Source organism: Alligator mississippiensis, chromosome 16 (genome assembly GCF_030867095.1).
Source record: "Alligator mississippiensis isolate rAllMis1 chromosome 16, rAllMis1, whole genome shotgun sequence".
NCBI classification, from domain to species: Eukaryota; Metazoa; Chordata; order Crocodylia; family Alligatoridae; genus Alligator; species Alligator mississippiensis.
This window is the reverse complement of record NC_081839.1, coordinates 16537093-16564787: the sequence shown is the minus strand read 5'-3', so window position 1 is coordinate 16564787 and position 27695 is coordinate 16537093. Positions and strand designations below refer to the sequence as shown.

Genomic DNA, 27695 nt, shown 5'->3' with positions numbered 1-27695 from the left:
CTGACATCCTGTCCTGCGCTGGAGCGGGGCACGCATTCATGCCCTTGCACTGCTCAACACTCCCCAGCCCAGCCCTTTTTTGGACCTGGCAGGGAGCTGTAGTCTGGAGCCGTCCAGGCATTGACAGTTGTTTTGCATTTCACTTCCCAGGTGCTTGGCATCAACTTTGTCAATAAGGTAAATGTTCAATGACCCCACCTCTGCCTGTGCTCTTCCCAGACCCCACCTGCAGGAGGCACAACGACCTTCCCCAGGCAGGAGTCCCTGCTGCTGCCATGCTTCTCATATGAGATGGGCGTGGGCCTGGGGCTTTCAGGGACCTGTTGGTTCTTGCCCATTCCTCATCTCCATCTCCTTGTTGTTCCCCCATGAAATTCAAGACCCGGACCTAAAGCTGACCCTGATCCGGTCGGTCACTGAGATCAGCCGTGCCATCCAGGAGGCAGACGACTCCCAGAGCTTCCAGTTTGCTTACAAAGAGGAGCTCCTGGGGTACATGCTGGTGAGTGGGAGGAGCCCTGGGGGGCAAACTGCAAAGGCCCTAGTGGGAACCTAATGGGACTGGTTTGCCTGGGAGCAGCTGTTTCATCCCCTGGCTAGGATGGGATTCTTGGAGCCTCATGAGGGGTCTGCTTGGGGCCCAGAAAGCTGGTGCCCCTCGAAGCTTTGTAGGCAATGCTGCATTGCGGGCTGCTCTTGGAGGGCCCGGCTGTGTCTGGTGAGTGACTGGAGTACAGCTCTGTGCCCTCTGCACCGATGCCATCGACCTGAGCAGGATCCTGGGGCAGTAGCCAGCACAGCCCTGGATCTGTTTATGGCTCACCTGGGAGGGCAGCCTGGTGGGTTTGTGGGGGGAAGCTCTCTGCTTCCCACATCCATTTCCCGTGTGTCATGTCTCCGTTTCTGCCTTTTAGGACTTCGTGAAAGAGGAACCAATGGATTCCTTGGCCTCTCCTGTTCGCCTCAGGGCCATGCTTGCCATTAAGCACCTGAGGTAGGTGATTCCTGCCCTGGCCCTTGGCACTGGGATGCCCTGGTCAGAGATGAGCTCCTTCCTTAATCCTCCGTTGTTCTTCCCATCAGATCTGGAGCTGAGAGACACCTGCAGGGCTCAGGTCACAGGCTGCTCTCACTGCAGCTGGGGTCAGAGGGTTTGAATGTGTTTGGTCCACTTGGAGATTTGGACTTGAAAGACTTGGTGGTGGTGGTGGTTGTGGGACAGCTAGCAGTGGCTGGGGGGAGTGCCAGGAGCTTGTCAGCTGCCAGGTCCAGCGGGGTTTGGATTTCGGGTTCTAGGTTCAGATCATATCTTAGCACCCACTTTCCCTTGGGGCTGGCAGTCAGTGTGACAGGGCTTTTCGTCCTCTTTCTTCTGCCAGCAAGGTGAAACCCTCACTAAATCGGGATGAGAACAGAAACATCCTGGATGACTGCTTAAAATGCCTGCTGCCTCTTCCAGCTGTTCAGCAGCTGAGGGAAGAGGGTGAGACCTCTCAGGACTCTGTTCAAGTACAGGTACACCTAGACAGCATCACCTGCTGGGACCTGCTCCCCAGCCTGCTCTGGGTCCTGGCAGTCACCCCTGGCCTCCCTAGAATGGTTCTGGGTTTTGTGACGCATGCTCCCGCTGGCCCTGAGCTTCCCTCTTCTATCTCCTGCTTGCAGGCACTGCACGAGTTGTCCATGCAGGCCTTGGGCGAGCTCATGAGGGGCCTCCTTGAAGAAGACCCCACTGAGAATTGGTTCATGGAAATGTTCCATGTGAGTAGCCAGCAGGAGCAGGCAGAGCTCTCTTCCTGGGGAAGGGGAAGCGGGGCAAAAAACAGGGAGGAAGGTTTCCCTCGGCAGGGGAAATGAGAGGGGAGTCTCCCAAGGTGTCCTTGAGGCAATGCATAGTAATTCCCTTGCATCCCGTTGACATCCCTAGTAGCTGCATCTTCTTGTGCCATGGTCACTCAACAGCTGCTCTGGCTTCAGGGGAATTCAAGTCTGCCTGGGGTGTATCCAGCTGATAAAAGAAGCAGATTGCTTGGAGGGATTTCAGTGGTGATGGTGATGTGTGCTGTTGAAATGGGTCCTCTGAGCTGTTGTCAAGGTTCCTCTGACAGTAGTTTGCTCTCCCAACAGCTGCTTGAGCCGTGGATCTTCTCTGACAAGGAGTGGGAGAGAGAGAGGGCCTTGCAGGCCAGCTCCCAGCTCCTTGTTGCCTATCAGGAGACGGTCTATTGCAGAGTAAGTATGGTCTAACTCTTGCCTTGATGTCCTCATGGCAGCCTCACCCTGAGATGTAGAAAGCTCCCCTAGCAGACAGGGCCCCACAGGGATGCATTCCTGTTTTCACCTTCCGGATCACACATCTGAATATCACTCTAGCCAGACACAGGCACATGTCATTCATTTCTTGTTCCTTTTTTCTCAGCTACAAGAGCCTTTGGAGCAGTTTGGGTCCCTGCTGGGGCTGCTGACACCATACACTTGCAGCTCTCTTGCTGCATCCCACCTGTGGGCCGCCGACTGCATTTTCTGCCTTCTGCAGCTACAAGGTAAGGGCACTCTGAGTAGGTGCAAGTGACTCTGCCCCTCTTCTCCCTCTGGTAATGCCTACTCGTCTGCTCTGTCCATTCACTGCTAGTCTAACGACACCTGAAAAGCACCTCAAAAGGGCCATGACTGGCCCTTGGAAGATCTCCTCCTAGGAGAGAAGAAGTGCGTGGTGTGAAGGGCCTGACCCTCCTTTGGGAAGTGTGAAAAGAAGCCCGCCTAGCAGAAATGGGGAGAGGATTGTAGCAGCTCTGATCCCGCTGCACCTCTGACCCCACTGAAGTCACTCAGACCTCAAACATCATCCTTGGACCACACTGCCCATGACACCACACATGGTTCCTCCATGGAGCCACGGTTCTGTTTCAGACATCATTACAGCATTTTTTCCTCCTTATTTTCATTCCAGGCCAGTCCAGGACAATGGATGCAGCAGAGGGGGAGCTGAGAGGTCTCCGGGAGGAGCTCAAAGCTGCCAGCCCTGAGGCTGTGCTGACATCATCCTGCCAAATGGTGAAGGTCAGTGGCTCAAGAAGCTGGTGTGGAGACTCTGGGAGCTGGGTGTCCTTCATTGTCCGGTCTTTTGCTCACACGTGGTTTATCTCTTTCTTTGGCGTGCATGGGGGAGGCATTTGGGACACATATGGTTCACCCACTGTTTGCTGCTGTTTGCCCATGTCCATGTAGAAAGAATAAGTCAGAGCAAGATTAGAAAGTCCGGCAGATAGTTCTGTCCTTGCACAGAAGAACAAACCTTTGTCAGTACAGCATCCAAGTGAGAGCCTCAGCCAGGACTTGGTCTCCTCATGTGCCCATTTTAACTTATCCTGAGGTGCAGCTTGGCTGTGTTTGTGTTGTGTTGTCAATTGATGCTCTCTCCGTTGAAGAACGGTGGAACGTTCAAACCCAGGATTCACCTCTTGCACATGCACCATGTTGCCGTAAGGCCCAAGCTTATACACGGCACCACTCTTTAATATCTGTCTTGAATTCTGGGGTTCAGTGCAATTTCCCTTCTTTCTATTTGTCTCCAGGTCACTGGCAAATTCTTGCCCTCCACCCAGGCCCTTGATTTGGTGGGGACAATAATGGATGGCATGCTTTCTGCCAGCCCCACGTGTGCCACAGCAGCAGGCCACTGGTTCTGTGCAGTCCTGAGGGAGAATGGAGATGCCCTTCTGAATGAGGTAAAATTGAAGCTGAGGAGGCTTTCTGCATTTGCCTTGTGCTTTTCAAACACTGCTTTCATGTGGAGTGGACAGCAATCTTAGTGTTGATCCCTGGACATGAAGCAAGTTCCATTTCCCTTGCTAGCCAGAGATGTGGGGGGGAAGAGCAGATCAGCCGCATCCAAGAGAGAGAACACAGTGACCTAGATTATTGAGAAGAGCTTTCAGCCCCAGCAGGTTTGGAAACATAGACTGTGGGGCAAATACAGCAGGAGAGGGCAACAAGGAGCCTGAGGCACCCGGCTGTGGCTGGGCTGGAACACCATGCTTAGGCATGAGGAACAGATGCACACTTCCCTCAGTGCCACACCATGCAAAGGGTCCACAGCAAGGCAGGACCTAGAGATGGTTGTGTATCCTCAGGCATTTCCCAGCCTTGGTAGAGGCTATGTGAAATGCTCTTTCCATCCTGCTCCTCTCTGCAGGGTTGGGAACAGGGCACAAGAAAGACTGTATGCTAGAGATACTGCAGCCTCCACCCTCTCCCTGTTCTGGATAGGACTGGCTATGGGCAGCTGGACCTACTGTCCCGCAGGCCCGGCCATGTGCAGAATAGGGAGGTGCAGTTAGAAATGAGACGTGTGAACTCCAGTGTGCAGTTCCAGCAGAGCTGGTCTCACCTGGAAAAATTACACTTACAATCATCTTGCTCGCGGTCCCAGGGATTCTCACAGGGGTTCTGACGTTGGTGGTGCTTGTTGGTCCTGAGCTGAGCACACAGCAGGTCAAAATTAGCTTCTTCAAACTACCCCCAGGTGTTGATATTTGTTGGGGTGTTTGTGTGAGCAGGTCAGGCAGAAATGGGTCCCAGGCAGACATGCAATTAGATTGTAGGTGTGTGCACATGGGTGAGGGAAAGGCTGAGGGGGTGCAGGCTGGTTGGTGTCTGCCCACATGTCATGGTGTCCATTTTCACCCCAACTAGGGGCATAGGGACGTGCTCACTTCTTAGGATCAGCTGGAGGCAGCAGTGTCTGGACACTGGTCCCTCAAAGCAAGGAATTTCTAAGATGGCAGCAAATTGCCAAACTGAGGGAGGACTTGATTTGGAGTGTGCTGGCTGAATGAGAAAGGGACCCTTGTTCTTGCTATTTTCTCTCCAGGTGCCGGACATCCTGTCCACTATCTTTATACGGATGCCAACAATGCAGGAGAGGTCCATGCGAGGCTTCCTGTTAGAAGGCGTTGGCATTCTTGCCATGTTTCACCTAGAGGCAGTGATCACCAGCCTCCTTGCCAAGCCTCTGCCAATGGACAGGTACTTGCCACTCCCTACCTCTTGTGCCTGGTGGCACGCACACATCCCATAGCCTGGCAAAGCCCATAGAGTTTCAAGTCAGCTGCAGATCCTTTGGGTGACTTGGTAAGAGTTAATGTCCAACTGTGTTTGGGTAGGAAATACCAGGCTCATGCCTAACGGCATTGGCAGATGACATGACTGTGCCCCAACCCCGTCCTAGGCCAGGAGAGCCCTTGGCCTTTGCTTCAGTGTCCTATTGCTTCATGACATCACAGGAGCATCTGCAGCTCATATGTAATTTGTGTTCAGTTGCAGTGACACCTCTGAGCTCTGGAGGGCCTTGGGGAGGGATGATGTCTCCACCCTCCATATACTCTGTTTGATTCTGGAGAAGATCCACTATCCAGCTGGCACAGAGGGTAGCCCATCTGAGGGCACTGCAGCCCTGGGACCTCTCGCAGTAAGTGACAGCCCAAGCCCAGCTCTGTCCATTCCCCCTTGAGGGCTAGAGTCCTGGTTCTCAAGAGCTTGAGGTAGGATGCCAGGTCGTGGGGCAAGCTTTTCTCCCTTGCTGTCCTGTCCCCTGGGTCACCCCCGCTCTTCCATCAGCAGCAGAAACACAGCAGTTTCATGCTGCATGGCTGACTGACTCCATGAGACTTTGGAACTGGGAACTTGTGTAACCGAGAGGCTCCTTCTGCTTTGCAGCTCTGTGTTCAGGCTGCTGGTGCCTCTGCACTTCCCAGGCAGAAGTGCAGGGATGTGACTGGGAAGGGAGTGACTGGGAAGGGATGTGACTGGGAAGGGAGCTGCTGCCAGAGCTGTTCTGAGCTCTCCTGGATGTGAGGAAGAGACCTTTAGACTTGGAGTTATGGATTTCCAGGTGTCTTCCCCAGGCTGACTCTGGTCTTCTCTATCCCTTCAGGCAACATGTGCATCTCTGGAGATGCTGACTACCATGCACTCCAGCTCAGTCCTGAGGGAGCTACTCCCCGAGCTCCTGTGTGCTCTTCTAGAGCAAGTTGGCCACACCGTGGGGCAGGACATGCCGATGCCCACAGCAAGCATCCGGCGGAGGCAGCTGCAAAAGGGGCAGGTGTGCACAGCGGGCAACCCTTGCAGGTAAGGAGTAGGCTGCACCTGGTTTCACAGGTTTGACCTCACTTCAGTCTAGCTGCCTGCAAGGTGTTCTTGTCCTTGCCAAGGGCTGTGCTGAGCTGCCTTGGTCCTGGCAGCTGAAAGTATCTGGGGTTGTCTGAGAAGCACAGAGTGTGAAATGTTGAGGCTGGGAGGGCCTACTTGTTCCTCCAGTCTGAGCCCTCTGTGACAGGACTGGCAGTTTTAGCCCAGGGACTTCACAACCTTCATTAGTGACCAGCACACGCTGGGCTCAAGGTGCTTGGGACCTGGGCATGTGACTTCTGCATGCTCCCATGCTCTACATGTGGCCTTTGTCCTTGTAGGGAGAGAGAAATGGCTGCCCAGTTCTTTCCGCAGTGCATTTGGCTTGGGAGAGCCTCCACGCGTCCCGTCTGGCTTCCAGCACTGCTTTGTGCAAGGCCCTGCCCTCCCTGTCCCTGCCGGGATTGCAAGGCGTGAGAAAAAATGGCAGCATCAGTCTGATCTGAGCTGCCTGCCTTGCGCTGCAAATGTCTAAGTAACGGGCCCCCGAGTGACAGGGCGTTTTGGTTCTGCTCTGGACGCAGCATCTCGTTAGGGTCTGTAAACCTGTAAATCTTCTCTCTCCCCAGGCTTTCTATGGAGACCCTGGCCTGCGCTATATCAAAGGACCTGGGTCGAGAGAGTGGCTGCAGACCTTTCCAAAGCAGGAACCTGGCCACTACTTGAGAGCCCTCAGACACACCACGAGGGGGTGTGCCAGCTGGCCAGGTAGGAGAGGCAGGCTGGATTGCATCTGTGCTCTAGGCAGCAGGACGAGTGGTGGAGGGGAACTTTCTGTGCTGAACATGCAGGGTTATGTGGGGCTGGAGACCTAGAGCTCATGCTCCAAGCGATGAGAGCTGCCGCCTCAGAGCAAATGAGTGCTGGCAGTGCCCAGCCGGTCCCAGAACTAGTGGTTTTCTCTTGCAGGACTCTTCTCCCACTGGGAATAATAACGCCCCAATTTATAGGGCAGGTCTTGAAGTGAGCCAGTTCCCCAACGGAAAATCTCCGTGTGACTGGTACGGCCTTCATCAGCCAGGTAAGGCCCCAGAGAGAATGAGCAGTTTGATGGAAAGGTGGCTGTTTGCTGTGCTCTTTCCCTGGGGAGTCCCCTGGTCCCCTTCCTAGGAGGGAGGATCACTGGATATGGTTGAGAGGTTTCTCTTCTGTCCTGGCCCCTGCATCGCCACTTCTGCTGTATGTGAAGGAGAGGTAGACAAGGACTGCCTTACAGACCTGCCCCTACTGAGCCTTCATCCTAGCCAGCAGCTCTGAGTTTGGTCCTAGCTCCTGCATCTTCTATAGCCACCCAGCATCCCAGGTAGACACTGCTCTAAAGCAAGCAATGTCCCAATCGACTTGCATCGGCATCATCTCTCCTGCTTAGACTACGCCCCTGCTTTCATGATTTGCCTGGCTCTAAGCAGACAAACCTCCCCATGTCCAACAGGAGTGCACCGTGTGCTGAGGCTCTTCCTCGTGGTGGTCTGTGGGATTGTGCTCTGGCATGGGTTACTTTTCTGCTGCAGGGCTGGGCTGTTGAGAATGACTGTGCTGGATCTCACGGACACATTGATTTCTTTTAGCTTATGTGTGACCCAGTCCTTGAAGATGAAAAGCTCCTGAAGGCAGTCCTTTCTTTACTTCAGCAGCGAGCCAGGGACACAAATAACCTTGTCCAACAAATGGCAGCCAGAGGACTAGGCAACATCGTGTACGGTGCCCCTGAGCAGGTGAGGTTGGAATCACTCTGCAATCTCTAGAACGCAGCTCGGCTGTAGGGACCAAACAATGAGGCAGGGCCGAAAGGGTGTGCAAGGACTGGAAGTGTATGCAGTTTTGCTGTCTTACCCCTTGTGGTGTGTCTGGAGACAGTTGGGTGTGACAAGTGTAATTTTGGTTTTGAAGCGGGTGCCTTGTGTCTCACAGGCACACGGGAACGGAGCCATGGGGTCATGGTCAGATGAGGTGCCAAGCGCTCTGTGAATGGGAAAGCCCAGAGGTGAGGGGCGTAAGCACTGATCGGTGTGTCGTGTCTTCTGTTTTTACAGCTAAAAACCCACCAGAAGGCCGTCGTGGAGACCCTGTTCCAGACATCATTTGTTCCTGCCAGGCCTGAGATCAGGGAGGAGGGCACGCGGGCACTCACCCGCGTCTTTAAACATCTGGGGACAGATGCGGGGCCCCTGGTTGAGGATGCAGCTATGCACATCAGGCCCTTTTTTAACCATGTGAGTGAGCAGCGCTCCCCACCCCCATTTCAGTGCTCTTCATTCGGGGCCGTTTCAGAGGTGGGAGATGCACTTGCTGCCCCTTGTTCCAGCCCAAACTGGAAGATGTTCAATTCTGTGGAAGACATGAGTTTTCAGGAGGAAAAGCAAGTGAAGAGAACGGGATGACAGATGGGCCCTTGTAGACAGGGAGGGACGCTCAGGAGACGGGGCGAGGCTGCGGCTGGGGTCACGGGGCTCTGTAGGGCTCTGGGGCTCTTTTCTGCTGTGTTACTTCTCCTGAGTCGGAAGCAGAGCTGGGCAGAGACAAGCGACCACAGGGGTGGGGGGTGTGGTTTTGCTGGGATTCAGGATCGGAGCCCCCAGTGCCCGCATGTTCGAGGAACGAGGCTCGCTGCTGCTCCCCGAGCTCTGCTGAGTGCCCTGGCTCCCAGGCAGCCCGCCTGGAGCAGGACCTGCCAGAGCCCACCTCCTGGCACACCACCTGGCAGGCTGGAAGCCAAAGGCTCCTGGCAGGAGCTGTGCCAGGCCCATGAGAGAAAGGCTTGGTTGTGACCACACGGGGGTTTCTCGGCCACAGGACAACGACGGTCTTCACGCCGTGGCTTTCTCCCTCTTCGGCGCCCTGGCAGGCTGCATGAAAAGAAGGCAAGCCTTTTATAAAATCCAGGTGAGGCAGAGCCTGGGAACACTCCTGCTTCACCTGGAGGACCCCAACCCGCAGGTGGCCAAGGTAAGAACCGGTGACACTGATTTCCTTAGCCACGCCAGGTCTCCTCAGTCCAGCCCCAGGGGCACTCTGCCCTTCCTGTGTCCAGTGGTGACCATCCCCTCCCCTCCCCTCCCCTCCCCTCCCCGCTGAGGCGGCTTCATGCAGGCACCTCCTTGAGCTCGGGGCTGCCTCCCAGGTCCAGGGCAGCTTGCACACCTGACCCCCCTGTGCATGCAGGAAATCTCCCTGCCTGGCTGTACTGAGGGGGAGACGGGTGCTGCCTGCAGGTGCCATGTGAAAGGCAGGAGAAGTCCTCCTTTTGCTCGCAGCCACTCCTTTATGCCTAGTGCCAGTCACCTCCTGGTCAGGCCATCCTGTTCCTGGCCTGGGTGCAGTCCTGGGTCAAGAGGCAAGCCTTGGCCTCAGCTCAGCAGTCAGCAGGGACTACAGACCTGATGTGCCCGTGTTTTTCAGGAGTGCAGAACAACGCTGGGCCTGTGCTGCCCTTACCTGGGCTTAAGAAGGGTCCAGGCAGCCCTGGCCTTCCATACCCAGGGGTCAGAGCAGGGGAAGCAGGAACAGCTGCTGAGGGATGTCTGCAGGCATTTGGTGAGTGAGTTTGAGTGGCAGGAGGTGACTGAGGTCAGGGCTCATAGGATGCGGGGAGGGAACTGGGGCACAGTGGAAATAACTGCAGGGGTCGGGTCTAGGACCAGGAGGCACAGGACAAGCCAAGATTGCTCCTTCTAGTCCCTTGGTGCTCCCGTTTCCTCCTGATCAGTCCCAGCATGTGGTGTGAGAGCACTTCTCACCGGAGGGAGCTCACGTGTCCTTGGCTCTCTCCAGGCCAGAGAAAAACCTGCTCTTTTGGAGGGTCTCTGCCAGGCAGCCCAGGGACACTACTCAAGCTCGTGGCCAGAAATTCAGATGGCAGCCATCCAATTTACAGGTGAGAGAGGATGCCTGGTCCCTTTTCATTCTCCCTTTCACCCCCAAGAGGAAAGGTAATGCTGTTGGTGAGCAGGATCAGGCTGTTAGTCAGCCCGTGCCTCAGGTTCCCCTGAAAGGATTTGGAAAGGATGATGCTCCCAGTGTTGCAAGGCTGGTGTTGAGAGGGATTCAACCGGACAGTAAGGCTGGGGGTTGTGGCAGACAAGCCCTGTGCTGTGATTCAGTAGATCTGAGCGATGGAGACGTGTCAGGGACATGGTCATCCAGCACAGCTTACAATTGCTTAGCACCTCTTCATGAGGAAGGCAATTGGGAAGGGGCACGGGCCTCCTGGGCCACTGAGTGCAGGGACCTGGTCCTGGGAGCAGTCCTGTCAGAGAGATCCCCACACGCCCGTATTGAGCCCAACTTGAAACTCCTTGGGCTTCTCTTCCTCCTGGGAAGGAGGCTGTGTCCGCCTGCATGTCCAACCCAGCTTGTCAGGGAAGGCTGGGTCCTTGCTCGGCCTGCCCCTGTGCTCAGGGTGCTGAGAGGCTCCTGGTGCCCTTTCCACCCCCAGTGCAGCCCAGGGAAAGAGGCAGGTTTCTGTGGATTACTAGAGCTGTTGGGAGCAGCTTGTGCGTAGACTGCCCTTTTCTTCCTGGCTTCCAGCCCTTTACTTAGATAATGAGACCCAACAGTGAACCTGTTGGCCACAACCCACCTGTGATGGCAAACACAGCACAGGGGAGCCAAAAACCTTCCCCTGAACTGAGTTTTCCTTGTGTCCTGACCACGGGAGCTGATCTGTTCTCCCTGTTGTGTGCTTAGGTATCCTTCTGGAGTATGCTGCCCCCAGGAGTGCCGGACAGATAAAGGTTGCACGCCTGCTGAGCTGTAAGTAAGAAATCCAGCCCCTGCACTTCCCTCCCGGAGCCCAGAAGGAGCTGAGAAGCAGCAGGGACCGACCCCTCCCTGTGCTTTGGAGCCCAGTTCATCCGCTCTGCCCTGAGGATAGGCTAAGAGAGCCTTGCCCCGAGCAGGCAGCTCACATTCCCCTGGAGCAGCAGGGTGCAGCACGGAGGAGCTGAATCTGTGCACCTCCTGACTGTCCTGCCCAGGCCCCGGCCTCACTTGGCTTCCTAGGGTCCCTCAGGTTGGGGAAAGTTGTATCCAGTGCCACTGGATGCCACTGCCAATCCTCCCCTGGGCAGCCTGTCTGTCAGGTTCCTTCATCAGGTGCAGACCAACATGAACCAGGCCTGTTCCACACCAGGTCTGAGTGCCCAGTCACATCCCCTTGGCAATGGCAGCTCTTGGGAAGGCTTCTGGTGGCAAAGGCAGGAGAATCTTGTCAGTGGAAGCTGTTGAGAATCTCAGCCTTCCTCCATGGGCAGCAAAGCTGCTCAGTGCCCACCAGAATCAGCATCTCTCCTGGGCTGGGAATACAGGAAGATCCCAATGGAGCAGCCACAGCCATGTCTGTGTGGGAAAGTTTCTGTAGCTTGGGACCCAGAGAGACCACAAGTCTGGGGCTGTTCGAGATGCTGGTGATGAGATGATGGGAGAAACACTGCATCCATTGTGCACTGCCCACCTGCACATCACACCAGAGCCCTGTTCCCCAGGGATGGCCTTGCTCTGGCGCTGCCAGCATGTGTGACCAGTGTTCCCCGGAGGTGGAAGTGTCTGTTCACTAATGTCTCCCTCTCTCCTTCCAGCTCTGCAAACTCTGGGACAGGACACCTCCCAGGAGGTCCAAGATGTGGCCACTCAGGTTGCAGAGGCTATTTCTAAAAGCCCTTGGGGCAGCATATTGCAAGAAGAGGAAAACCATGGGCATACCCTTCCCTATATCACTTCATTGCTCTGTTTTGGGTGCCTAAGGCCCCGCTCCATTTAAAAGCAAGCTCCTGAATTTGTATATGTTCAATAATAAATGATGTTCTGTGTTCTCCTGACTCTTGTTGCTTCTCTCCTCCTGAACACAGCAGAGAGAGAGGAGGGTGAAGCCTTGTAGCTTCACTAGTCTGTTTGGCTTGGGCTTTACGGTCAGGTTTGGGTACCTTGCCTTTTGGTGGGGTTGTGTGGACAGTGAGCTGGGAAGAGGTGTAACCAGAAGGTGGGACTCTGCCGGGCAGACAGGCTAGGAACAGATGTTTGGGGATACTAGGGGGAGGATAGATTGGGTTAAAAATGGCCACCTGATGTAACTGAACTTCTATACAGTTCCCAGAATAGCCCTGGGGTTTGGAAAGCCCAGCCACTGGCCCCAGCCATGGGGCTGCTCTTTTCCTATCCCCCACCCCCGACACAAGGTTATTTTTAGCCCCCTAACCCCTGTCCCCCACGCCACCGCTCGTGGACCATCCAGTCACCCTAGACTACCAAACGCTAGACAGAGGCAGTGGGGCAGAGAGCCCAGCCCGCAGTAGCATCCTGCCTCTGCCCTGCAGACAAATCTGGCCCTGCCTCCTTCTGGTCAGCTGACTGGAGAGAGGTGCTAGCGGTGTCACTTGTGGCAATGTTGTTCTAAGGACATGGCACTGGCAGACCAGGTTCTTTAGGTCAATCTGATATCTTTTAGTAGACCAATTGACTAGTTGTAGAAAATGTATCTTAGCAAGCTTTGGGGTTGAAAAGCCCTTCATCAGGCTGAGGAAGCACCTGCAGTTGGTGTACGTGCTGTTCTTGGATGGAAGAAATAGTAAAGAAGCCAAAGGCTGGCATGTAATACAGGCAAGAAAGCCAGTCCGTGAAAATGGAAATGGAGGCATCCGCAGAGGGATGACAGGCTGCGATGGGTGGAGAAAGGGGGATGTAGCAGGTAAAAGTGGAGAGGTGCCTGGTGAGTCAGATGTCTGGCAGGTTGTGGTGCGTCATCATTCCAGTGTTTATATTGAGTCCATGAGTTTCTGTACCTAGGAGGCTGATGAAGTGCAGCTCATAGGCTTGCCCATGGAAAGTGGTTTGTAAATTCAAACAAGAACTGAACCTTGCTAACCTCATTACCAGACGTCAACTTCCTACAGCCCAAAAGACACTGAATAGATCCAGGCCATTCCATGACAAGACGTGCAAAACCTGCCAACAATATCTCCAGTATGGCGATATCTTCACAATACATATCTGCATAAGGGCACCAGGTGCCCTGATGGAAAATACATAGGAGACACAAGCATCAACTGCACACCAGAATGAGCGTGCACCAAAAATCTATCAAAGACAAGAACACTCAGCTACCTGTCTCCAATCTCTCAGGCCTGATCCTCAAAGTGAATTTGCAAACCATTTTTCACAGACGAGCCTATGAATTGCTCTTCATCAACCTCCTAGGTCCAGAAATTCATGGACTCAGTATAGACATTGGAATTCTGACAAACTACAACCTGTCGGACATCTAATTCCCTTGGTACATCTCCACTTTTACCTGCTAAAAAGGTGTTCCTGGACCACTGTGGCCAGATCTGGCCACATGTGGCTGCAGCTTGCCCAGTAGGCCAAGGGGTCACACAGCAGCAGCTTCACGTCTTCAGCCACCATGGAGATAGCCACCAAGGCCTGAGTGCTACCTGCCTGATGGTGGGATCTGGTGCCTCTGGGCCGCACCATGGAAGCCATGCCCTTGGCCCACATTGGAAGCACCTGTGGTGAAGGAAGAGACTGACCGGTGGATGGCGTGCTGGCACGGGACAGTGGATCCCCCTCTTCCATGTCTCCCCTTTGCCGCCCTTCTGCCTTCCTGACTCTCTTCACCAGCACCTCTGTCCACTGATCCATGGTTTTGCTGCTGCATACCCTTGGGTCACACATGGTGGCCAGCATGTGCACCGTACTAGACCGCAAGGGATCAAGCCATTTCCTGATGCCCTCCTTCAACCACCTCACCAGTGCCTGCACATCTGGTAACAGTGGCTTGCCCCAGCCAGGAACATCGATCCCCTGGAACTTCTCCATTTGGTTCTCCAGTTCCCTCACTCTAGGGATCACCTAGCTAAGGAAGGCATCGCCAGTGCTGAGGCTCTTGGTGGCCTCAAGGAAGGACTTGAGGACCACCAAGATCTGGGAGATGGTATCCCACTCAGGGCTGCTGATCCCAATCTCCCCAAGCAAGGCCATCTCATGGATGGCCTTCTGTTGCTCCACCAGCCTCTTGATCATCAGGTATGTGAAGTTCCACTGCATCTCCAAATCCTACATAATGTGTTGTGGGTGGTTCAGCTCTGTTTGTTTGTCCTGCAGCATCTCACTCCCCTTGATTCTCCGGTGGAAGTAGCCTGTCACCTTCCTGCATTTGGAAATGAGCTTGCTGACAGTGCTGGTGCCGTCACTGGCAGCCCTGTCTCCCTCCAATGCATCCTTGGCAATGAGGTGGAACTTGTGTTCCACACAGTGGATGTCAACAAAGTTGGCATCATGGACAGCCTTGACCATATTGGCCCCATCATCGGTGACCATAAACCCACAAGTGAGCTCACCCTGCTCAACAAGCCACCCCTGCACCAAGTGGTTCATGACCCCCATGATTTCTGTTGCTGTGTGGGGCTCATCCATCACCTTAGCTTGAAGGAGAGCCCACCAATGGCCTGACTGGTTGCACCAGTGCCCTGTGAGGGAGAGGTAGGCATGATGTCCACCCTGGCTGCTCCAGATGTCTGAGATGAAGGGTAAGGCCACCTGCAGACCTGTCTTGCACAGCTCCTCCCTCAGGTACTCCCTACATGCCTCATACAGGGAGGGCACCACCAGCCTGCTGAAAGTGGTGCATGCAGGCACTTGGTAGGATGGGGCCACAAGAGCCATGAATCACTTGAACCCTGGCCACTTAACTAAGGAGGCGGGCTGGCCATCCACATCAAGCATCTCCCCAAAGCTCTGAGTGATCTCTCTTGCCTTTGCAACATGCCCCCATTTCTGTCCACCTTTCCCCCACTGTTCCAGGGTGGCCTGCCTCTGCTTTGGGAGGATGAGGGCCTTGGAGTGAGTGGGGGACTTCTTTTTGGGCATGCTCCCACTGGCGCCAGACTGAAAAGTAACAAGGGCAAGGGGATGGTGCCTGCAGAGATGCATCAGCATCCCCATGGTGCTCCTGTTTTGTTCCCTTGCCCTGGCTGGGTTTGGCTCAGTGGAGGCAGATAGCATATGTGTGATCATCTGCCAGTTCAAAATGATCCCAAACCACACTACCCCCCCATTTCTGGGGTGTGGGTGCATGTGAAAATGCTGCATTTTTCCCCTCCTCAGCAGCAGAGGCACAGCAACAGAAGGAGTGGACTCAGCTGAGACACTTGCCTCCACAACCTCTACCTCAACCTCCTCCGAAGCGCCTTCTGGGGAAGGAGACCTGGCTCTAGGGAAAACTTGAGGGGTGTACAGCATGGGTGACTGGTTCTGCTCAGTCGGGGGGGCATGTGCCCTCCTGATACCAGTCCTGCCAACCAGGGGTGCAGTCCCCCATGGCCGATCCTGCCAACCAGGGGACCCCCGCGGCTGATCCCATGATGGCTGATTGCTGTGGAAGATCACTGCAGCTGCTTCTGAGAGTGGCTGCAGCCACTTCTGGGAGCAGCTGCAGCAATTGGCCAGCGCTTGCAGGGGGGGCACTGGCACTCCCACGTGCCCCCCTACCCATCACCTAAGCAGCGAGTGTAGCCAGTCAGGGGGTGCACCGGTGCTCTCAGAGTGTGCACATGCATCCCTTACACAACACCACTGGTCTGGAGCACAAACTCAGATGATTCCCCCTCCTTCCCCAAAATTTCCCTTGCTAGGGCACTCAGATCCAGCTCCAGCTCTTCCTCTGGCACTGGAAAGCTCAGCCTGGGAAGTGAAATGGGGGTGGAGGAGATTATTGTGCTGGTGCTCTTGTTGTCGTGGTGGTGAGGGGGGCATTATGGCTGGTGCTCTTGGAGGGGTGCAGACTGAGGCAGTGAAAGTGCTCTGCTCTCTTTGCTGCTAGTAGAACTGGAAGCCTCATACCTGCCAGTTGTAGGAAAGAGACTGCTTCTCAGTTTGTATTGGGCAGGGGGGGAAACTTACACCTCTCCCTCTACCCCTTCTTCTGCCCCTCCCTGAAGGTGTGCCAGTTTCCTTTCCAGCATGCTTCATAGTGTGTTTCATAGTGTGTTTGGTGTGCTGGAAAATCTGTGTGTTCTTCTGCAATGTAATACGATTATCTACATACATTCCATAAATATATATGTATGCATTTCTGTAATGTATATATGTATTTATGTACTAAATAAAATATATAAATATATATATGTGCTCCTGAATAAATTGTATGTTATAATATTGAATATATTCTGTGCTTCCCTGCAGAGTGAATGGAATGCACACTGTGAGAGAAAGCACAGATTTCTTTTCTGGGGGGAAAGAATCAAAATAGACTAACAAAAACAAAAAGAGGATTTTTGGAGAGGAATAAATTGAAAGAAATTAATATAATAATAAAGAGTATTAGAAAAGCAAAAGGTACTGGATCCCACTGGCTAATGACAGGCTAGCAAATAGTCTGGCGCTGCTGGAAGACACAGCTCAGTAAACAGACCCCAAGGCACAGAGAAAGCTCAGTTCAAACAATGCTTTTTATTATGTTTTTCCGTCCCCCCCACAGAGCACTGGGATTGGAAGGGACCTCAGGGAAGGATCACAGTCACTGGCCAGCTACACAAGTCAATATCAGAGCAGCCTTCCTGCCCTCTTCCTCCTTCCTCTCCTTAGTTTCTGTCTAGCTGCAAGCAAGCCCACCTTTGAAACTCAAAATGTTTCAAAACTTTTGAAATATTTTGAGTGCCCTCGTTCTGTTTTGAGGCGGTTTTATGGGGGAAAACTTCGTCCTCGGGTTCGTTGGGCGGAGGCTCAGACGAACAGGCCAGTTGAAGTTTTAAGACTTAGTTTATTAAATAAAGCATTCCTGGTCAGCGTCCTACACGAATTCAGAATTTTGCCATGAGGTCTGACTCTGAACGTAGGCAGTGAGGGGGTAATGTAGAAAATGTGACATCATAAGCATGGCAACAGTATAAACCAATCAACATTAGCTATGACACAGACAAGTCTGCACATGTCTTCAACTTGTTACTGGAGAAAAAAAACTAGTTTAAACTGTCACAACCCAAAGGTGTGATTTTTGTTTTTGTGTGTGCTTTGGCACCACTGAATTATTTTCCCGCCCATTTGTAGCTTTCTTTGCAGGGTGCATTTCTTTTTGCAGCACAGAGATGCACGTTGCAAAGAGTTCCCGCCATTTGTATTATAATTCGAGCCCCATGATTGGCTTGTGTTAAATTATTCACACATGGCGGCTAGCGATTGGCTTGCTAGCCGTATAAAAAGTTTGAGTGGTTTCCGTCCAAGTTGGAGGACTCCACGAACACCAGGAGGAGGAGACTTCATGCTGTGTGAAGATCTCTAAGCGCTGCGGAGCCTATTGGACCCAGCGTATTTCAAGCAGGCAACAGGGGTCTGATCAGCCTCTAGCCTCTCCCCGTCGGCGAGCGCAATCCTCAATGTATCCCTTTCCCTGCGCGCAAAAGGATGCATGGAGCCTCGACAACTCCGTGGGAGTGATCCGAGTACTGTCGGAGTCCTCAAACGAGGACTTAAGCGGAGCTTTGCCTGGGAAACTGTCCAGCCTACACCGCGACCATCTTTGGTGTAAGTAAACAATCTTGAATTAACCACTAAGCGTCTGTGCCTAATTCCAGCGTGCCGCCTGCTTTCTCCGACCCCACGTGTCCGGGCTGCTGGCCACAGCCCACTGCGCGCCCCCGAGGGCCTCGGACCACTCTCGGCCCGCACATAAACCAGTCTGTAACAGCAAGGTCATGACCTGGCTACATGACTCGCTCACAAACAGAATGGCAGACTGGAACCATTTTGTTTTTCCCCTTCATTTCCCCCTTTGATCCTTCCAAAGGAGGATCACTCTATTTCTATTTGGCACAGGTCTGTCCATAGTTTCTCCAGCTCTATTTCATTATTTCTTAGTTCTAACAGCATGTTTTTAACCGTTTCTTTGGAAATAGATGAGATAGTTTGTTCAGCCTTTTTAACACACAACTTTGTGCAACATAAAACTAGCTGCACAATCACATACAAACTTAACCCTAAAATTAAAACCATACACAAAGCAGACATTATTTTCCCAAGCAGACCTTTGAATTATCCCCTAGGATCTAACCAAGCAAACCAATCTACTGCAGAATCTTTGGGAACGAAGGCTGCTTCAGCGGCTTTTGCAGCATGAACCATCGCATTATTAACTTGGTTTTCTACTAATTCAAAGGTACTATTTACATAAGTGCAACACTCTTGGCCTATTACAGCACAGGCACCCCCTTCAGATGCTAAAACATAGTCAAGGGCTAAACGGTTCTGCATAACCATTAGTCGTAAATTATCTTGATTTCGGGCTATGATATTTATAGCGTTTCCCAGACTGGCTATGGCAGTTTCAGTTTCTTGGGCCAATATTTCAACTACTGCTTGTAGTCGCAGGGTATATCTTCCCAAACAGGAGATAGCTGGACCGGTAATTAGTGGAATTATTCCTGCTACAGAACACCCTATTAATTTTCCCACGGTTAAAGGAGTTTTATAAGTTTCAAGGGTAGCTATTACATCTTGTTCTCGATCTGCTCGCTCTGGGCTTTCTCTTTTATTTCGGTGATGCCCTGGAGGCAGAACCTTTGTAGCTCTGACTGGAGGGGTTAGCCAGGCTAGATAACAAGATCTGAACCAATTTGGTGGTAGTTGATGGTAGGCTTTAGTCCCACATGCCCAATAGGTTCCTTGCAGGGCCTGGTTATTACTAAAAGAGCCTTCATACCAGTCTACGGTAAACCGACCTCCAATAGGAGATGGCCTTCCCAAACTGTCAGGAGATGCTGACTTTATGGTGCCATCTCTATAGCAATGCCCTCCTAAAGTAGAACATTCCCATATGGTGATATGTGACCACTTAATTGGTTTGCAAGATATTGCGCCAGTTCCACTAGTCTGGTTATATGAGTTATACCATCCATTAAAACTTTGGCACCATGTTCTCTCTTCGGTATAATTGTTCATCCACACTCCTTTTCCCATATCATAATGTTTACAACTACTATTTCCCACTGAATAAAAATGTTGTTGGGAGTAGTTGTGTACCCAACACATTTCTCCCTGTAAAGGAATCACCGTAAGGTACCTTACATCAGTCCAAGTGGCATTATTTGGGTCTGCCCACCGCACAGTTAAATTTTCTGAACTCAAGGGGCGAGGTATCATAAGAAATCCTTTGCTATAAGCCCTAGGACTAAGACCACACACCCAGCAATCTGAGACGTTTAGGGCTATTGATACCTTCTGTAGCAGACCAAGGTATGCGTTAGGGGCATCTAATACAGCTAAATTAAGTAGCACTGTAGCCATAGTAAACTTAGCAGTCATGTTGGCAAGTATTGTTTGGCTTGCCTCTGCAGGCAATTCTTCTGGGTTTCATTGTCTATGAGTTCACCTTGATGTTAATAGCACTGATTAGTTACCTTTTCTTGGCTTGTCTTCTAGGATGAAGGTTATAGTTGTGAGGGGGCTCAGCAAGGTGAGGGGTATCCGCACTCGTTTCTTGAAGACCTTCTTCCTCAGTTTCCATTTGAGTGGGATCTAATTCCAACTGGGCTGGTTCTGGGTAGATTTGTTCTTCTTTCTTTGGCATTAATGTCCTTTTGCAATGAGATGCGTGGATCCAGGCAGACTTTCCATCAACCTTTATGGCAGTATGAGTGGTTAGCAGGACTTGATAGGGTCCATTCCATCTAGGTTGCAGGCAGTCTTTTCGGCGAAATTCCTTTACTAGGACCCAATCACCAGGGCTCAAAGCATGGCAGGGAACATCAGCTGGAATGGGTAAAGCTGCACTGACCTGTGGAGATAAAGCTTTGACAGTCTTCATGAGTCCTTTGCAATAACTTAACACACTTTCATGACCTTCTAACAGATCTACTGCTTTAATCTCTTTGATAGGGTTTAAACCCACATTCATAGATCTACCAAATAAAATTTCATAAGGCGTATGTCCATGTTTTCTATTAGGCATGTTCCTGAGGTGCATTAGCACAATCGGAAGAATGTCAGGCCAAGAAAGTCCAGTTTGTTTACAAAGTTTGGGTAATTTTGATTTAATATCTCGGTTAATGCGTTCTACCTTCCCTGAGCTTGCTAGATGATAGGGTGTATGAAATTTCCATGAAAATCCTAAAGCTTTACTAAGAACCTTTTGGATTTGAGAAGTAAAATGCGGTCCCTGATCTGAATCTAATGTAAGTGGTATGCCAAATCGTGGAATCAATTCGGTCATTAATTTCTTTGCTACAGAGACTGCATCTGCTCTTCCAGTGGGGTAAGCTTCTGTCCACCCACTGAAGTGACACACGATGTCAAGGACATGCTTGAACCCTTTGCTAGGCGGTAAATCAATGAAATCTACTTGTAAGTTTTGAAATGGTCCATAAGACCAGGGAGTGGCACTAGCCTGGACATATGTAGGTTTGCTAATTCCATGTTGCAAGCATATCGCACAAGTCTGTGAGATCCTTTTCGCTTCTGCATGTATAGTGGCTGTGTACCAGTATTTTAAAATGTTTTCTGCTACCCCCCTTTTGCACACATGTCCCATTTAATTGGATGCGCATGCAAGATGAGGGACAAGGGTTTTAGGGGCAATGATGCGCCCGTCAGGAGACTTCCACAAGGTATCAGAATGTAAGATACAGCCGGCTGCAAGCCACGCACATTTTTCGGATTCTGGAGCTGCATCCTGGAGAAGAGAAATGTTAGAGGTTGAAAGATCAAGGACTGGACAAAAGGGAATGGCAAGTGGGGTACCATCAAGGGCTGCATGCTGCGCATGTTTATCTGCACAAGCATTTCCTTGGCTCACATCATCAGAACCTGCTGTATGAGCTCTACAGTGCATAACAGAAATCTGTTTAGGGAGTAAAATAGCATCCAGCAAGGCATTAATTAAAGGAGCATGAGAAATAGGAGACCCAGAAGAGGTAAGGAATCCATGATGCTTCCAAATCTGACCTGTGGAATGGCACACTTTAAAGGCATAATGGGAATCAGTATAAATATTAACAGACTTATTTTCAGCTAGAATACAAGCACGGGTTAATGCTATTAGTTCAGCGGGTTGCACACTCTGGATACCAGGAAGACTGTGAGCTTCAACGACTGCATGTGGTGAGCATACGGCAAAACCAGCACAAAGTTGCCCAGTCACGTCTCTTTTGCATGAGCCATCTACGAAAAAAGTACAATCAGGGTTAACTAGAGGTGTATCTGTGGGATCTGGATGCGGGGTGAATACCTGATCTGTCTGAGTAGTGCAGTCATGGTTTAACAAGTGAGTATCTCCATCGTGCGGTAAAGGTAAAAGAGAAGCAGGGTTTAAAACATTACAACGAACAATAGTAACATTATCGGCAGCTAGAATAGTGCGTTCATAAGAAGATAACCTTTGAGAGGACAAGTGTTGAGTTTTCCCACGATTTAACAAGGCAGAGACAGCATGGGGAACAGAAAGGGTAAGGGGAGATGCTAAAACTATAGCTGCTGATTTTTCTAAAAGTGATGCAGCAGCAGCTACAACACGCAAACAAGGCAGAAATCCTCAAGCAACAGCGTCAAGCAAGGAAGAAAAGTAAGCAATTGGTTTGTAAGAAGAACCGAAAGTTGGGTTAGGACTCCAGTAGCAACACCTTCTCTTTCATGACAGTAAAGTGTAAAGGGTTTATCATAGTCAGGGCGTCTCAATGCTGGTGCAGAGACTAGTGCAGTTTTTAGGTTACCAAAGGCTTGTTCATGGTGCTCGGTCCATGGGAGAGGGTTATTAGGAGAATCATCCTTAGTAAGCTCGTTTAAGGGTTTAGCTAGTAAAGAAAAGTTAGGTATCCATTGCTGACAATAAGATGCAGAGTCTAAAAATCCTCTGAGCTGCTTCTTGGTAGTGGGTCTGGGGAGAGAAAGAACAGCAGAAATGCGATCTGCAGTTAGATGTCTATGTCCTTTGGAGATTTCGTGCCCTAGATATATAACTTTTGGCTGACAAAACTGCAACTTAGCTTCAGAAGCTTTATGACCTTGTTGGGCTAAACATTTCAGGAGCTGAATTGTATCTGTAACACAGGCAATTTCAGTTTCTGAGGCAATCATAAGATCATCAATATACTGAATAAGTACTGAGTTACAAGGCAAAATTATAGTATCTAAATCCTTTTTTAACGCTTGAGAAAATATAGAAGGGCTTTCAGTAAACCCTTGAGGCAAACGTGTCCACGTATATTGCCTTCCTTTGTAGGGAGAGGCAAAAAGAAATTGGGAGTCAGGATGTACTGGGATGGAGAAAAAAGCAGAACATAAATCAACAACAGAAAAGAAAGTAGCAGAGGCGGGAATCATGCTAAGGATGGTAGAGGGATTAGGCACAACAGGATGAGAAGGGACAACAAATTGATTAATTTTTCTTAAATCTTGTACAAAGCAATAAACAGGTTTTCCATGCTCATCTGTTTTCCCTGGCTTTTTCACGGGTAGGATAGGAGTGTTACAGGGAGAGCGAGTTGGGATTAAAACACCCTGTTGCAAAAGAGCATCAATGACCGGGGAGATACCTTCTTCAGCTTCGCGGGAAAGGGGATACTGATCTATTGCAGGAAAAGGTTTGCATGCATTATATGTTCACTGAACTGGCTCAGTGTTCAAGAGTTTCCCCGTTTCATTGAGGTGGGAAGTCCACAAGGACTCTGGAACGTCCAAAAGAGATGGAGAGTTGGAGGAGTCTCCATCTATTTGGTTATTCTCAGGGTCTGTAGAGAACAAGAGCATTAACTTTTGGATCTGATCAGAAGGCAGATCTAAATATATACCCTCAGGGGAACAGTAGATTGTGGCACCTAATTTACACAGCAAATCTCTTCCTAACAAGTTTACCGGAGCAGTAGGACTTAACAAAAAGGCATGTTCAGCAGACAGAGGTCCTATTTTAACTAGAGCAGGGTTAGCGTATACATGTGGAATGACCTGACCTCCTACTCCAATTGCATTAACTATTTTAGTTGTAGGCACAAGTTCCTTAGCTTCCTCACACTTTATAGTGGACACATAGAGGCTCCCGTATCTACTAAGAAATCATGAGGTTGTTCATTGACCACTGCGGTTACACTAGCATCTTCAGAGGCTTTTACAAGAGAATTTAGTAAGGCACAGACAGGAGATACAGAAGCCTCTGAAAACCGTCATTGGGGAGGTTTTGGAGAGTGGAAAGCTAGAGAGAGGACTGGTTAAGGCCGGTTTGGGTAGTTTGTTTTCCAATGTCCTCTTTGTTTGCAATAATTGCAAATATCATCTGGACGCGGTCCACATTGGGAATGCAGCTGGAAAGGAGGTGCACTTGGTCTGAAGCTAAAATTTGGGTGAGAGCTCTGATCGGACGCTGGGGCCCCAGGATAAAAGTCTTTGCGAGGTTGGGTGTATGGGCGAGGATCAGTACACCGTTTTTGTTCTAAATTTTGGATTTTCAAAGCCATTAGGTTAGTCTTAAGTTCTTTTCTTTTTTCCTTTTCTGCCTGCTGTTGTTCCCATAAATCGATACATGCCTGAACAATTTCAGTCATTTGTTTTCCTTTCCAGCCTAGAACCAACTGCTGTAATTTTTCTTGTAACTTCGGCTGTAAATTCTTTACATAGGTGGTAACTATCAACCCTCGCATGTTGTCTGCAGCAGGATCGATGCCGGTATGGCTTTGCATTGCTGCACAAAGTTGATTTTGAAAATCGGCTGGATGCTCGTCAGGATTTTGTTTGCAAATTTCTACTTTTGTCCAATCTACATGAGTCTGAGCTACTCTGGTAATGGCGTTTAGCAAAGTAGCTCTAGCATTTTGCGAATTTTGCAGTCCTTGATTTTCTTCATAATTGTAATCATTTTGTGGCCAAGGGGTGCCATCCGGAATATTCCTAGCTTCTGCAATTAGGAGTTGTTTTTGTTCTGGATTTAACAGACTGTTTAAGAGCCAGTTTACATCAGACACAGTGGGATTGTAAATACTAAAGACCTGCTGCAACTTATCTCTCAAATCAGAAGGGCTTTCTCTGAGTTTTGGAAAGGTATTACAAAAGGTAGTGATATCGCTAGCAGTCCAAGGGACATGAACTACAGTCCGTTGGCCTCCTGGTATTTGAGGCAGGTGTTGTCGCAATGGGCAGAGAACAGTTGACTTAAAATACTGCGGGTCTCTGAAGGTGGTCACAATCAATCTTCCTCCCTCTTGGGCATATACGGTTATTACAGTCTGCCCACTTGAACCTCTTTGGATATTCTTCACCTCGTATAAGGCTCTTAATTCAGACTTTACATTTTTCTTAACTTCTCGCATACTAGGTAGGTCATCATCATCGGAGTCTAAATTAATTGAAGCTGGGGGAGAAAGCAGGCTTGCCGGTGGCTCTATAGGTGAACAGCTAGCTGCAGCAGCAGGAAGAGCAGGGTTGGCTATTTGGGCAGGAGGAGGAGGAACAGGACTAGGTACCCAGGAATCTAGTAGGTCTTCTGTATCTTCTTGGGTGCGGGTAACGTCGGGCGCCAGAATACTAGGGTAAAGGTTTTTATATGTTGGAGGGCAATTTGGAACTGGTGGAACGCTAGGGTTTCTCTCTTCTATAGGAGGCTGAGCCAATTTTTCCTCCTTTAATGTAGCCAATTGCCTTTTTAATTTATCATTAGAATCTCTGAGACTAGTCTCAATAGATTTTTCTTTTCTTTTCAAAGCTTTATTATCCCATAGGTCCCAATATTTCATCTGCTTTGGCTTGGGTATCTCTAAGAATCCCCTCAGGTAATTTAATTTATCGGGATCACAGGTTCCTTTATCAGGAAACTGTAACCCAGGGTTTTCATAGGTATAACCACTCCAAGCATGTGCCAATTTAACTAAGCGCTTTTGCTTCTTTGGACCCAATTTAGTTCCATATTCCTTACACATATACCCCAAAGGTGTTTTTGGGTCTGGGCAAGAGGATCCTTGAACCATTGCCAGGATAATATAACAAAACTAGGAGAGATTTACCAGAGACACACAAGGAAGGGGAAACGGGTTTGTCAGAGCGATGCCCGGTGCCAGAGACACAAAAGGATGCACAAACTGGAACACGAGCCCTTGCTTTCAAGATTGGCTCGCAAGCGGCCAACTTGGGGCGGCTGCCCGTGAACCAGACACAAGGGAAGGACACAAGACAATCTCTCAAATATAAATCAGAGTTATCAGGACAGACTGTTAGAGGCCAGTAGCAAAGGGATAAACAGAGAAAAGTCTAGGCGTCCCCAGACAAAATCAGAACAGTCTACCTGTCAGGATCCCAAGTCATTCGGTTAGCAGATTCAAACACCAAACTAGGGAAACTGGGACAATTTCCTGATCTTACCCTGTTAATAAAAAGAACCAGTTTTTCTCTAGTGAGTTGAACTGTTTCAGTTGAGGTGCCCAACTTGCGACCTCTTCAAGAAGCCATGAACCTGTTGCGCTTTTAGTGGCTAACTGCCCAGCTGCCTGGTCACTTCTGAAAACCTCTGCGGAGAGCAGGAGCCGGCTACTTGGCTAACAGAAGAGTTCAGAAAACTCTACTGATTGCATGGGATTTGCTCCACGTGAACATCAACCTACATGTCCTTTCTGTTAGAGCAGGTCAAATGGCACCTTTAAATCAACTCTGCTCCGTTCAAAATGAGACGATTTCCACACCTGCAGAGGATTAGATGCACAGGATGGGCTCAGTGAGCTCTTGTCTTCCCCTAACTTGGCAGCTCTCAGCATTAAAAAGGTATTGTGACTTCCTGAGGCTGCAGTGCAAGACATACAACTTTGAAGAACCCTCCACTTTACTTAATTCTTGGCTTCGCCTGTGTCCAGGTAGTGAAACAAGTCCTCTCAGTTTCTGATTTCCACTTCTTTCCTCTCAGTGTAGACTGAGCCTCCCTTAGCATCAATAATATCTCCTGTCTCTGCTGGGGTTACCTCAAAGTAGTTGCCTTGACACAACCAGGTGTACTACTAAGAACACCTGAAAAAGGAAGTGGTCTCATATCAGGCTCTGTTGGCTCCTAATGCCTGCTATGAATTGCTTGTCTTTCTTGCCTAGCGCAGGGGCTGGCAACCTTTTAAAGCCATGGGCCAGAAGAGCCGATTCCAGCCCAGCATTGGCCAGTTGGTGTCAGTGGCATGGGGGCTTTCCCGGCACCTCTACCGAGCTATGCAGCTGGGCGCTGCACCTGCACCACTGCCGCTTTTCCTAGCTCCCCACTCCCTGGCTGCAGTGCCAGGGGAGCTGCACCAGGGCTAGGAGCTGGCAGCTGCTTGTGATGCTGCTGCTGCCGCTTCCCTCTATGAATCCAGGCTGTGGGCTCTCCACCGCTGACCCCTGGCCTAGTGCATTCTTCTGAAGATATTTTGGACTGGATAGTGTCACAGGATGACCAGTCCCAGGGGCTGGAAAGAGACCTTGTTAGGTTATTGGCAGGGACTGGAGATGTTTGTTGTGTTGGGCAGGGGAAGAGGCAGACTTCTGGGCTGGTGGCCAACATCTACGTTGGGAAAGCCCCCGTTAATGGTGAGTCAGAAGCACACAGAGATAAGGAAGGCTGCCTTTTTCAGAACAACAGAAGAATCCTATTTTTAGTGGACTTGGATGCCTAAGTGACTCTGTGGAAGTCCCAGAAAATCAATAATGCTTTTTAGGAAACAGTTAGAATCAGGTTTGGACTGGTCCTTAGAGGTTCAGGAAACAACCTTTCCCAATTTCCAGCTTTTGGCCTGGCCCCAACAGCACTCCTTTAAAGTGACAGCCTCAGATCCAGACGTCCAGGGAGACACAGGGATTTCTGATGATTCACGACTGTGCTCGGTAGCGCCAGGAGAAAAGTAAGAAGCAAACTCAGTAAGAATCTTATGCCTTGTCCAATGTTAGTCCATTTTCCTACTGCTAACATGCTGAATTATTGGGGGTAAACTAATTAAGTCTTTACAGGTTGTCTAGGAATGGTCCCCGAAGAGGTAATACTCTCCTCCTTTTTCAGCCATATCAGTTTGGTTAAGTGGCCAGTAATCAATGCACGACCACAATTAACACCATTATCAAATGCTCTTTTACAGCACCTGTTCTAATGGACAGCTTGTTCACTGGTGGGTGAGAGAATTCAGCCATTCATCATGCCTGCCCAGGCTGCTGGGTACATAATTTAATCTGTTCTGAAATACCTCCTTGATTGAGAAGCGCTATGTCCATGTTACAGCTCTAATCTGCTCTGAGTGAAAGGGCTAAGTGATGCATCCTTCCAGCATGTCGCGCAGTGTAAATTTGGATTCAATGCTGTAAAGTCATTTAGTGCAGCAATAGACTTGAGTTCAGGCATGACTCAGAATCATAAAAAGTGGGGTTGGAAGGGACTTGGGAGATCATTTAGTTCAACCCCCTGCTCAAAGTAGGACCGTCCCCAACTAAATCATCCCAGCCAAGGCCTTGTCTACCCATGTCTTAAAAACTCAGCTCAGGGCAGGATATGGCTCTTTGACTGAGAATGCCAAAATGACTAGTGAGTGTGACTGTCG

General features: G+C 50.4%; 2 protein-coding genes and 1 long non-coding RNA gene across 4 annotated transcripts in view; 2 read left to right on the top strand and 1 right to left on the bottom strand.

Moving 5' to 3' along the window:
• Window positions 1-27695, bottom strand: part of LOC132246613 (short transient receptor potential channel 2-like) — a 578215-nt gene that overhangs the window by 218300 nt on the left and 332220 nt on the right. The gene's annotated exons all lie outside the window — the stretch shown is intronic.
• LOC132246634 (uncharacterized) lies at window positions 386-1508 on the top strand. Its single transcript, XR_009458020.1, has 3 exons — window positions 386-502; window positions 915-994; window positions 1380-1508. It is a non-coding gene; the product is annotated as an uncharacterized LOC132246634 (long non-coding RNA).
• On the top strand, window positions 6765-11979 carry LOC132246627 (protein maestro-like). 2 transcript variants are annotated; one of them, XM_059719966.1, is made up of 9 exons: window positions 6765-6900; window positions 7102-7213; window positions 7761-7907; window positions 8226-8405; window positions 8986-9138; window positions 9592-9726; window positions 9964-10066; window positions 10879-10944; window positions 11769-11979. In XM_059719966.1, the coding sequence occupies exons 3-9, from the start codon at window positions 7764-7766 to the stop codon at window positions 11948-11950; spliced, it is 963 nt and encodes a 320-aa protein (XP_059575949.1). In that variant the 5' UTR covers window positions 6765-6900; window positions 7102-7213; window positions 7761-7763; the 3' UTR covers window positions 11951-11979. The 2 variants fall into 2 exon arrangements, with proteins under 2 accessions (XP_059575949.1, XP_059575950.1); XM_059719967.1 differs by lacking the exon at window positions 9592-9726.